At 37.9% G+C, this 13,521-nt stretch overlaps 1 protein-coding gene across 9 annotated transcripts in view; it reads right to left on the reverse strand.

The window, feature by feature from the left end:
* The window catches only part of LOC121320341 (glutamate receptor 4), a 91,202-nt gene that overhangs the window by 48,399 nt on the left and 29,282 nt on the right, over window positions 1-13,521 (reverse strand). For all 9 annotated transcript variants that reach the window (XM_041258566.1, XM_041258564.1, XM_041258563.1 and 6 more), the window contains exon 3: window positions 6,721-6,960. In XM_041258566.1, coding sequence (XP_041114500.1) covers window positions 6,721-6,960 — 240 coding nt within the window. The remainder of the gene's footprint in view (window positions 1-6,720; window positions 6,961-13,521) is intronic.

Raw genomic sequence — 13,521 nt, forward strand, 5'->3', positions numbered from 1 at the left:
CAGGACAGTGATATTTCAAAATATCACTATTTCCAGTGGGGAAAATGGGCAAATGTGTGTCTTTTCGTTCACATAAAGTCAGAAAAAAACAACATGAATCCAAATTAACACATATTTATACTAAAGTAATAAAAAAATGACTACAAAAGACTTAGAAGTGAATAGTTTTTCGAGATTTACGATTATACTGTATTTGGAACTCCTAAAAATGCAAGATACAAAGAGCTTTCAAGGCCATACCAGCTAAGACTTGCCTCCTATTATATCTGCTTGTGGCTTGTCCTTAAAGAACAATCAAGCCTACCATTTTAGTGATACTGGGGTTTGCAAATTAGTCTATACTGTAAGACTATTAGAGTTGTCTTGCCTGTTTTACACCATAAACAAACTACTTAAAATCATAGACATTAGCAAGTATTGGGATTCAATATGGTCACAACACCAGAACTTGTTGGTACACACAGATATATTGCTTTTTACAGGCCATCTCATAGATCTGTGGTTGTTTATGTGCAACAGCATGCACATGGACACAAATGCACATGCACACACGCACACACACATACACGCACACAATGTACTCCCAGTTGGTTGCAACAGAGAACAGTCTCCAGTATTCAAAGAGCTGTGTTTCGTTGGAGCCCCACCAGCATGTTTAATATTCTGACTATGACTGCATTCGAGTCTATGTGAGTTTAGTGAAAAGTCCAACGCAGCTGAAAGGAAGTGAATTTATGTTAACCTCTTTGTGAGTCTCACGCAGTGTCTGGAGCTACTGAATGAGGCTGAGCTTGCTGGCCTTAGATTAACTGCTATGGTTTCCAGGTTTTGTCAGGAGAGGAGTGTGTTTTCACAATAACTAGCCACATACCTGCGCTGCATTAATAAACTGATCAATAGATACTAGGTGTGTAACACAAACTGAAGAGGTACCTTCATTCCCCAGTGCTTCTTTAATTTGCTCAGAAGCAGAGCTCTTCAGCATGTATGACCACCTTTGTACTATACAAGTAAAAAGTTTTTTTGCTTTTCTTGGTATCAAATTTGAATCCCACTCCCGTCATCAAAACCTTGTTCATATAAATATAATCATATATCGAAGCGCTTTAAATACAGTAATACTGGAACGGTGTACAATGATATGATAGTTGAGAAAATGTTAGGCATGCCAGGAGATAAAAGATAAGAAAGACAACATTTACAGATGCAGAGATGAGACAATCATGCCCCCACACCAAATCAGAAATTTGTAGTATGGTTTGAAATTACAGCCCCCCCCCCCAAAAAAAAAAAAAAAAAAAAAAAAACAATGGACATATACATTTCAACACTGGAATATGTTTGTTTTTTTCCCATTTTTTAAATTCTGTTCTAAATTCTGTAGAAACACAACCAAGAACCCTCAGAATGACAGGAAACACCATTAAATAGCAAGGAAAAAAGAAGGGTACAAATGTTATTGAAATGACATTAGAAGCTGTTTATTAATGACAGAAAACTGGTATAATTGATTGATGGATAGTTCTGATGTGTGTTTGTCATGTTCCAGGCAAATTCTACAAATAGCAGTTCTTTCCAACCTCTCTTTACTTCCATATCGCTAAGAGAACTGGGTTAAATACCGTAGCATTCCTAATCAGTATCCATTAATGGGCAAGACCAAGCTGTTTGGAGTTTAGAGAACTTACATTAAGGTGACCCAGGATCTTACAAGCCACAGGCACACCTGGTAACAACTGCTGCTCAAAAGGTCAAAAAAGACAATCTGTCATCTTATCCCAGAGCCAGCTGAAATCTAATCTCTATAGTGTGCTATCTGCTGAGGCTCATGCATGATGGAGGTACTTCTGTAAGAAAATAACTTGCGCTGTAGAAACAGAAAAAGAAAAGGCTGTTGGACTCTACAGGTATGCTGCCTATCCACTGCCCACTCCCTTTACCAATCAACTGCACAGTATCAATCAACTTCACAATACACCGCCTCTTCTTCTAAAACAGCTTTATTAGTGAATGCTAGAACTCATGGGAGGTGAGAAGCCATGGTTGACTACAGCCAGGTATGGTGCTGATAGACTCTGTAAGCACACCTCAATCCGGACCTGAAAACTTGTCATTCAGGTCTGGGCCCTTCTCAAGTTCACTTTGTGATTCAAACACTGTCTCTGAAAGGATGAGCGTCATCACCTTCTCCTCTAGCTTTACAGTGGCTCTCAAAAGTATTCACCCCCTTGGACTTTTCCACATTTTATTGCGTTACAACATGGAATCAAAATGGATTTAATTAGGAGTTTTTGCCACTGATCAACAAAAAAAAGTCCATAATGTCAAAGTGACAAATAAAATCTACAAATTGTTCTAAGTTAATTACAAATACAAAACAGAAAATAATTGATTGCTTAAGTATTCATCCCCATGAGTCATTATTTGGTAGAGGCACCTTTGGCAGCAATTACAGCCATGAGTCTATTTGGCTAAGTCTCTACCAGCTTTGCACATCTGGACACTGCACTTTTTGCCCATTCTTCTTTGCAAAATTGCTCAAGCTCCGTCAAGTTGGATGGGGACCTTTGGTGAACAGCAATTTTCAACTCTTTCCACATATTCTCAATTGGATTGAGGTCCGGGCTTTGATGGGGCCACTCCAGTGTGGCTTTAGCTGTATGTTTGGGGTCATTGTCCTGCTGGAAGATGAATCTTTTCCCAAGTCCCAGGTCTCTTGCAGACATCAGCAGGTTTTCCTCCAGGATTTCTCTGTACTTTGCTGCATTCATTTTGCCCTCTGTCTTCACGAGCTTTCCAGGCCCTGACGCAGAGAAGCATCCCCATACCATGATGCTGCCACCACCATGCTTCACAGTAGGGGTGGTGCTCTTAGGATGATGTGCAGCATTAGGGCTATTGTTGCCATGTGCACAGTGTCTCCCAGCTCAGCCGTGGAAGACTAATTCCTTTAGAGTTGCCATTGGCCTCTTGGTGGCCTCCCTGACTAATGCCCTTCTCGCCCGGATACTCAGTTTTTGAGGCAGCCTGTTCTAGACAGATTCACAGTTGTACCATATTCTCTCCATTTCTTAATAATGGACTTTACTGTGCTCCGGGGGATATTCAATGTCTTGGAAATGTTCTTATATCCTACCCCTGATTGGTGCTTTTGAAGAACCTTACTCCGGATTTGCTTTGAATGTTCCTTCGTCTTCATGATGTAGTTTTTGTTAGTAAATGTACTAACCAACTGTGGGACCTCCCAGAGACAGGTATGTTTAACCTGAAACACCTTAATTGCACACAGGTGGACTCCATTCAACTAATTATGTGACTTCAAAAGTCAATTGGCTACATCAGAGCTTATTTAGGTTTACCTAGCAAAGGGGGTGAATGTTTATGCAACCAATTATTTTCTGTTTTGTATTTGTAATTAATTTAGAATAATTTGTAAATTATATTTTTCACTTGGACATTATGGACTTTTTTTGTGTTGATCAGTGGCAAAAACTCCTAATTAAATCCATTTGATTCCATGTTGTAACACAATGAAATGTGGAAAAGTCCAAGGGGGGGGGGGGGTGGTGGTGAATACTTTTGAGAGTTACTGCATGAGATTACTCGTTGTGTATTTTGTAAGTTGAATGTCCTATTGCCATTGTATTGACTTTAATAACTTGATTTTACCTCACATAGGAATGCAAGATATTTCTAAGACACATGTGGGATCCTTTAGGTAGTTGTATATTCTAACACTGGCAGGAACACATAAAGTAGACATCTGGAAATAATTGTTTTAAAGCTAACAATTTACTCCTATATATATATATATATATATATATATATATATATATTATATATATATATATATATACTGTTATTACTTTTGTTTTGAAAAAATATATGGATACATTTACCATACTTATGGCAAGTTAAATAATTATTTTGAAAAAAAAAGTTTCTTTCCCTTCAAGTGCATATTGAAAAAGTAACTAATTAACCAATAAACTAACACAATCAGAGAAGCCAATTGCATTGTACTTTTTACTTGTAATATAAAGATGGCCAATAGGTGGCACTGCCGTCTCACACAGGGCCTTTTCATAGCAGCAGCTGAATTCCATGTCTGTACGAGTAGATTCTCATAAAATCTAAATTCCTAATACAGGGAACACCTAACCTCTTAAATACAATCATCCATCATCCAAGCTTGAGTACCATTTTCTTCTATTGTGCCTCCACACATGAGTTGTTTAACAACTGAACCCTTTCATTCTTCCTCCACTGGACTCGTGTTTGAAATCATGTTGTTGTTTAACACTAACCAATATATTAGTGTTGGCCTACAGCAATATCACAGTAAGATGGAACGACATTAAACTCAGCCAATCACTGATATGTCAGTTATCATGGTGCTGGTAATATACAAGTTCAAAAAGCCCTGCCACTTACCCCTTACATTCTAAAATACTTCACTTGAACAGTTTTCAGCTTGTGCATTCTTGTAAAATGGTGAGTATACTGGACATCAAAAAACACTAGCATATCTGTGTCTAAAGTATTTGTAAACCAAAATAAATGCTGCACGGCAAAGTAAGAAATCTGGCCTGTGTATTATTCAGTCATTATTTAACTCACTTTAAAAACTAAACAGTTTGTATTTTGCAGTATGTCACCAAATCACTGTAGTACAACACTGGGCACTCTGAATGAGGCATTAAAACCAAAGTCCATTAATATTCTAGAACCATCTAGATTCTACCTGACCTATCTAATGTTACAACACACCTGAATGTATCGACCACTGCAAAAAGAACCCCACTCATTTGCACAAGTAGCTCCCAGCAAGTGTAAGAATCAGTGATTTATTCACTGGTGTTGATGTCCACATTTTTCATAATGAACAGCCCAACTGGGCAATAGGGGTGCAACATATAATGTCTCCTTAAAGTAAACATTGTGAAAGACAAATGCAGTTGAATACGTTCAGCAAATGAAGCGCCAGTGTTTACATCATCAAAGAAATGCAAACGTGAAGTTGCTTAAACCCCCCCTTTTTTTTTACTGATAATAAACTAAAACTTTAGAAGGCATTTTCATTAACATACATTTATAAAAATACACAGCATGTTTGTTTAAAAAATACTTCAACGGTTCTCAGCGACGGTGGAATTCTACTGGCATGAAGATAACATTATGCATTACAGCTTTCGTGCCTATTAGTTATGCTTATGCCCTAAATTAGTGTTTCACCTTCTGAGCTAACTGTGTTTCTATACATGCCTGGAAGAATTTACATGTTACTCAGGAGAATGGTTTCTCATTAGTTCAATACAAATAAAGAATATTTCAACTGGCCTCAAAATCACTGAAGATCACTCTAACAATAAAGCAATGAATAAAAAAATATATTGAGACAACAAAACTCTTGACTCAGATAAAAGTCTTAAGTGCAGCTAATTCTGCTGGGACATGAACAAATGAATAGCTATTTTAAATGAATGCATCTTTATAACTGGAATACTAATTTCCAGAGAACTAGTACATTAGATGGTGTATGTAAAAAAAAAAAAAAGATTTCCTTTTTCTATCTTAGAATTATGAACTGCAACCAGGTGATTACTATAGAGTCAAATGTTTAGTTAAACTAACAACGCTGCAAAATAAAATGTTACCCAGGACTCAAGTATAAGCTTTTCCAATAATTTATTGAGTATGTTTTTCCTTTCTGATTATTGGGAGTAAAACAACCTGTGTGCAGGATTGTGTTGTTATACATTCATATGTACAGTATTTGTAGATGTACAATTGTTAATTCTAAGTGTTATACAATAAAAAAAAAAATACTGTACAACAATCAGTAAATTAAATTTGATTAAAACTTGGGTTCATTTCACTTAATTCGAGCATTAGCTAGTAGAATTTACTGGATCCTTCTAGGAGTAACCTGATTTGGGATGGATAAACTGAGTTTTCTGATTTACATATTTGTATGTAGTTGGTAATTCCTACCATTAAATGTATTTCGACAATAGCATGAATAAAATGGAAGTTTATGGCACTGCCATAGCCATACTTTATAACTTTATAGTTTTTAAAACAATTTATAACAAGAAAGTTAACATATGTTATCATGAGATAACTTGTGCTTCAGCACTTGTGTTTGTTAGAACCCTGAGGTAAGAAATTCAATCAGACTGTTTCATAATGTTATTGAAAATGCTGATTATCATAACTGGTAATACCATGTATGACACAGTGCAATAATAAAAGATAGTCATTAGTGTGCTGAAACTAGAAAGCAGTATCAGCCCCAGGTGAAAGGACCCTGTCCTACATTAATCATACATTTATTTAAATCATAGGAAAGACTGCACTTGCATTGGAAAGCTTTTGTTTTGTTGTTACCGTGCTCCTTTTTAATGGAATATTCTTTGGACTATCAGAAATGTATCTGGTTCAGTAAGGTTTTTCAGTCAAAATTGTACAGAGCCTTCAGGTGGTCTCCAGTATAGGGGCTATTTAAATATATATTGCATTACAGTATATAGAAGATTCTGTTGTACAGAAATTATACAGTATATACAATCTTGTATTCTGTCACCGAACTCAATTTATATTAAATTCAAGTTAAATCAATTCAAACACATTCAACACATATATTAACATGTATACTATTGAAGCCTGTGTCTTTATTGCTCTCTTAGATAACACAAGTGAAAAGGCGTGCTTGCTTACCCCGGTCGGTGTCATAGAGAAAGACGAAGCGGTTCCATTCGTGGTGGTCAAGGAGGCTGAGAAGAGCGCCTCTGAGGGACGGCCGCAGCTGAAGCACGAACTGGCTCTCGCCCTCAGTGGGGAAACTGGGCGTGATCAACGAGATGTGCAGCGCACTGCAGAATGAGGTCAGGGTGTGCACTGATCGCTTGTCATACAGTCCAAATATTGCAAAAACTCCTCTGGAGTATTGAGAACAAACTGGGGGAAAGAAGAAGAGAATTGTGTTATTGTTATTATTTTTTTATGACAAAAGGTCTAGAATACAATATCAATTCAATAAAAACCGCAATTAATAAGCATTCCTAGATACCTTATATACAATGCATTAGAAACAACAGTCTAAATACACTTTTGTCATGTTTCTTCCTGTCATTAACAAGAATTTGATAATAAACAGTACATGACTGCTTGGTGAGATCATTAACACATCCATTGAATGTTCTCAGCTTCAAGGTCTTCTGGATATTCTTTGATGACCATAAGTCTTATCATTCAGTCTTTCCAGAAAGACAGTAGAAAAGCATCTAACTGATACATATAATACCTTTCAGCCAGAAGCATTGAAAACATTACCAGACAAAAACAAAATGATAGAATGGTTGTAACAGGGAGAGATCTGTGCTGACTCTGCTGGCGTGTTCACGGGCTGCAGGAAGAGGGCGGCAGTCGCCCAACAACCGCCTGTGAGTCATGGCAGTGACACGGGGAGGTGGGAAAGTGTGAGTGTGGACTTTCCCCCTCTCTGAATGGCCGAGAGGCGGGTCTTGGGTGATTGTCGGTCCTATAAAGTAACGCTCTGTTGTTTCCTCAGGTCTGCCCACTTAGACGCGCTAAGGGTGCGGACACTTTGATTCAGGACCGGGAATCAGCGAGACAGAGAGAGAGAGCGGGGAACCCTTGGGCAGACCCCGGTGTATTGTGAAAGAGCAGGCGAGATAGCCGAGAGAGTAGGACGGTGATCCGGGTCGTGCGGGTAGCGGCGACCGGGATAACGCTGCCGAGTGCAGCACCTTTTATTTGTAGTTTTATTACTGTTTTATTTTCCCTTGTTCTTTTTGCCTTCTGTTTTCATTATTATTTCTTTGAGCACCTGCGAGTGCATTTGCAGGTCGTGTACCAGCTGTGGTATTTCCGTGGTGCTGTCTATCATCGTTGATAGGCAGCCCACGGTCAACAGTGCCCTCTACCGGAGAGAAAAAAAAAATACAAGGAAAGAAAAAGAGCCGGCCTAAAATAAAACTGGGCACCTGTGTGGTGTTTCCCAAATACACCTGTCTGTCTCCTTGTCAGTGAATTACCCACACCCCTTCCACAATGGTATACATGTTTTATAGAGAAAATGATTTGGAGTAAAGTTGCCAATGCTACAGAAATGGATGAGGGGGAATGTGAAAAATGACAAATGGGTTTCCCATTTGTTTGAAGAGAAACTTGATATAGATGCGATATATCAAAGCTGTCTTAACTAATGTATTTTGTATATATATATATATATATATATATATATATATATATATATATATATATATATATATATATATATATATATATATATAAAAACTTTATTTATATCCTGGTAACCTTTCAAAACAGAATATTGGCTAAGCTGCGGCTAGCCATGATTCTGAGAGCTGTTTTGAAGCAACAAGGGTACTTTAAACTTCTGGGTTTTAACAAGTCACCAGGATGTGATTGCTGAAATAGAAAATTATACAAAACAAGAAGAATACATTAGTTAACTCTGATGTTTCACATCAATACCAATTTGCTCTTTTAATACTCTGGGGTCGAATCTGGTTGGTTACTGTCTGTACATTCCTTCATACAACACTCTAAGGTATTAATGGGATAAGCAGTCCAAGCAGTGATTAAGCCTGGTTAGAATAACAAGGAATGCAGCTGAATACAAGATGATGATGATACTGCAGAAATGGAGAAATGTGCTCGCTCTCAAGGCAGGAAAGAATCCACAAAAAAAAACAAGAATCAATGACGAAGGCTATTAACTTGCGATTTAAAAAAAAAAAAAAAGAATTTGACATGTAAAGCATAGAACAAAGCAAATATACATTATATCCCAATGTCATATCATATTTCCTCCTATTGTTCTTTCTAGCTCCTGGAGCGTTAACATTAAGAAACTCCCACTCCAATAACGTACTCATTTGATCCCGCCAAATACATTTTCATTTATTTCAATTTCAATTTATTTTATAGCACCTTTCAGCGATTTACAAGTCAGATAAAACATAATTGCCCTTAAGCTTGCCCCAGTTACCATTGATACTCAAAAAACACTCCCTCGACCCACCTGACTTATCTAATTTCCATACCATCTCCAATCTCCCTTTTCTCTCCAAAACTCTTGAACAGGCTGTGTAGCCAGTGGGCTGATGAAACAATTGAATCCCTACAGTTTCTGGCTTCCGGACACATCACAGTACTGAAAATGCTCTGCTCCAGATTGTGAATGATCTCATGCTTAATGCTGATGCTGGTGCTCCCTCTGTGCTTGTCCTCCTTGACCTAACAACTGCTTTTGACACCATAGGTCATGGCATTCTTCTTGACCACCTTCAGAAATATGCTAGGATCTCTGGAACCTGTCTCTCCTGGATGTCTTACCTATTAAGTCTGTTGTCTATGCTGGATGTAGTGGTCTCGCAAACTCAGTCACTTGTGATGTTCCCCAAGGATCTGTTCTTGGGCCCCTTCTCTTCAATATCTACATGCTTCCCTTGGGTCACCTCATCCACTAACACAGCCTCATGTTTCACTCTTATGCTGATGACACCCAGCTCTACTTAAAACTTGACCCTGGAAGCCCTTCTGCCGTGGTTCGGCTCTCGGCTTGCATTCAAGCCTGGATGTCTGCCAATTCTCTTCAGCTGAACACTAGCAAATCTGAACTCTTTCTAGTAGGTTATAAAATTCAACTTAAGAATTACAACATAGCTGCTCTGAACCTCGGAAACTGTCTGCTGCTGCCTTCCCCCAAAGTATAAAGCCTTGGGGTACTTCTTGACAGCAACCTGTCCTTTACTTTCAAAACTCTCTAGCTCACTTACAATGCCCTTCATCACACAGGTCCCAAGTACCTCCTCAACCTGCTGACCCGCTATGTCTGTGCTTGCAAGCTGAGGTCCTCCGACTCTGGCCTACTTGTTATCCACAAGCAAAAGTGCACCAAGCAAGAGAACGCTCGTATAGCTTCAGGCTCCGACTCTTTGGAACTCTCGCCCAGCTTTGGTGCGTGATGCTCCCACCGTCGCTCGCTTTAAATCAACTCTCAAGACCCACTTGTTCTCTCTTGCTTTCCATGCTCTTTAAGCCTGATATCTGCTATTAGCTGCTGTGTTGTTGCTATTATTTCATGTATTATGCATTTTTCACTGTATTGTATTAGGCATTGTTTTTATACTGTATAAGCACTTTAGCAGCTGGCAATCCTGCTAAATTATTAACCTTGTCTTGACTTTGACTCTTGCCTTCAGCTTGCCCATTTATTTGCCCATTTCACCAATCAAGGAGCCCATGAGTGTCACATGACTGATGATATCATACAATGCCTACCCTCTTAATTGAAATGTTGTGTAGAATACATATTTGAAACCTGTTATACACAAGTTTGTGTCCCCACCACCTTCTTCTATGGATTACTCCAACCAAGATTATCAATGCCCACAAAAATATCACTTATTCACAAAACCAGTAACGTGAAAACAACATAGCAAAAACGCGGTTTGTTTCAATGTATCAATTTGTTTTGACGAGACTGTTCAGACTGGATCTCTCTGTGCAGACAGGCAGGCAGCAGGGTCATGTCACAAGAACCTAGCAGCCATTTGGAAAGGGATACAGAAGCCAGTTGGAGGGTGTGAGTGTTTTTCAGTATCAGCTCAGGAATCAGCTTACTTCAGTGCCCATGAGCTTCATTTTTTGTCTGAAATTAAATACAACCTTTTTCACTGTTTTAAAACACATTGTTACACACACACACACACACACACACACACGCACACACACACACACACACACACACACACACACACACACACACACACACACACACACACACACACACACACACACACACACACACACACACACACACACACAACAATCTACCAAAGACTGAATTGTAAAAAATAGAAAGCTGCATCGATCTTTAGGCAAAGCTATTTACACATTGCGAAATGAACAGGAAAACAAAACATAGAAGCAAAGACAGTTTCTTCAGTCTTTGTGTAGTATTGTTATTATTTATTACTGAAAATGCTGCTACCTCGATCCCCAGGGTCCTAGCATACCACCAGAAACTTATAATCAATACGATCGTATTCTATATGTGAAATCACATTCATGGCCTTCATGTGCCACCACAAGTTGGGCATGTTTTCGAAAAACTACAGTTAATCATGCCTTTGTTCACTTAAATAAATACATAAATCATTAAGAACTACTTTTTTGCAAGCTGATGAACTTGGTAAGGTGATTGCTAAATACAAAAGATAAATACATATTGGAATTATAAGTCCGATAAGGGTCAATATCGGTGCGTCAAAAATTAATGTGAAAAACATTAAAGTACTTTAAATCTGCATTTCAGTTGAAAATATGGATTCATAAAGTTAACTGATGGGTGTCAATGTGATTTAACAACAGTTCTGTTTTTTTTTTCTCCATTTTCTTAAAACAACACCTACTTTATGTGAATTTCCATTTACCTTGTCGTGAATAAAAGTTTAAACACAAATATGGGATGCCAATAAATTACATTAACTCATTACAGAGTAAACCTCAGGGATTGCCTCACCAAATCAGAGTGGAGTGGCCCATTACCCTAGAGTAGATGTGCTCCAATCTAACAAGGACTTTGAATCCTGAAACGTATACTCTCACTGTCATAACTGTGGGTTGGATTTAAGCAGCCTAATGCAATAAAGTACAAAGCAGCCATACAAACAGCTCATCACAGCAATAACATTCTTCACACAAGGCATTCCAGTTAGATCGCTGACATTGTCTTTATTTCACAGATACACAAAAATAAATTGATTCAGCTCAGCCATATGCCTTTCTTTTTGCCTTGCATTACTGCTTGACGTTTTCTCATAAAATTAGAGCTCAGTGCATTTGTTTTACAGAATCTGTTTCAGAATCAATAAAATAATGTACATGATAATCAGACTGACCCCAGATTATTGTTATTGTCCTATAAAACAAATGGTAATTCCCAAGCAAATGCCACATTGATTAGTACTTGTTCGGATTCCGCAGTGTGGCTCATTTTTTTATATTTCGGTAAAACAAACCATTCTATTTTGATCAAAAGGGTGGAAACAACAATATATTTACAAACATAAACACATAACAACTGCATATTTTAAATGCATTGTCAGTATTTCACAGTTACAAAATTAAAGTGAGAGGTTATGTTTTTTTTTTTTTTTTTTTTTAAATACAGAACAAAAACAAAAAAAATCAGTAAAGAGTTATTTTTTAATTTTATTTTGTATTTGATTAATTATATAAAGCCGTGTGCTTTGGTGTTGTATCACTTGTTAATTCTGTTGCATCTTATGTTTTATTGTTAAAAAAATAAAGATTCATATTGGTTTTTGGTCACTTAATTTGCGACTAAAGGTTCCATCGGTATTTACGCATTTCAAAAAAGTGTGTTCCCACAAAACTAAACCAGAGATGAGTCGTAAACCTTGGTGGCTTTGGCAGTCCAACGCACCCCACGGACAGCTCATATGTCACAGGTTTAGTGTGTGAAGCCCCTGGGAGCGACACTGCAAATGAAAGGCTATAAAAGCCTGTGCCAAAAAATCTGGGGGGCTTATTCCTAATTAAAACAAAGCAAAGAGCTCAAAGCATTCAAGTTGGTTCAGTTTAGATCTACTCAGATACCACCCAGACAGGATAGAAAACCACACTAGTGGGCCAACATATTTCCAAAACTGACTGCTGGAGAAAAGGCTACTTACCTGTTCAATATCCTACTGCAGCACCTGTTCTCTATTCTTAGCTCATTTTATTCCTAAGCTTACTAACTACTCCAAATCCTGAAATGGCTCCTCAAGGCTGACTGTGAGGAAGTGAGGTGCAGTGTTGCACAGGCTTCTGTACACTAGGGTTCACCTATACAGGATTTCCCATTTACCCATAACACCCTGCGCAGAGTAGGGTGTAAATAAACGGTCACAGCAACTACTGTACCAGGGACCAAAAAGCTACAGTGAAATAAGAATTACAAAATGGTTTAATAAAATAGCTGATTTTGATATAATTGCTCTGAAAATAATTGAGGGAGGTGATGCTCATGAAATATTGTTATGCCATAAATTGGGCATTAATTCAATAACCAACGCACTTATCTCTGATGGTTCAATGATTTACTGTAAGCAAACTAAACAGGCTGCCAGGTTTTATATGGGGTGTAACAGGTAGGGAATCAATAAGGTAAAGGTTTCCTGTATTTATTTAAGTGGTGAAAAAATATGTATATTTAAACTATTCTTTCAAACGGGGATTATCACATGACAATTGGTATGTTTCACAGAAATGTGTGAAACTGTAAAAAAAAAAACCCAAAACCTAAATACCTTACCTATGGCTCCCAACTACAGCGTTATAAAGGGGGAGCACTGTGCATAGGAAGAATCCAAGTGAGCAACGCACAGCAGCATTGTTACCTATAGCTACTAGACAGCATACTGTAGTGGATAAACCATCCCACTATAAAAAGCTAAT

This window comes from Polyodon spathula, chromosome 9, assembly GCF_017654505.1.
Source record: "Polyodon spathula isolate WHYD16114869_AA chromosome 9, ASM1765450v1, whole genome shotgun sequence".
In the NCBI taxonomy this organism is placed as follows: domain Eukaryota; kingdom Metazoa; phylum Chordata; class Actinopteri; order Acipenseriformes; family Polyodontidae; genus Polyodon; species Polyodon spathula.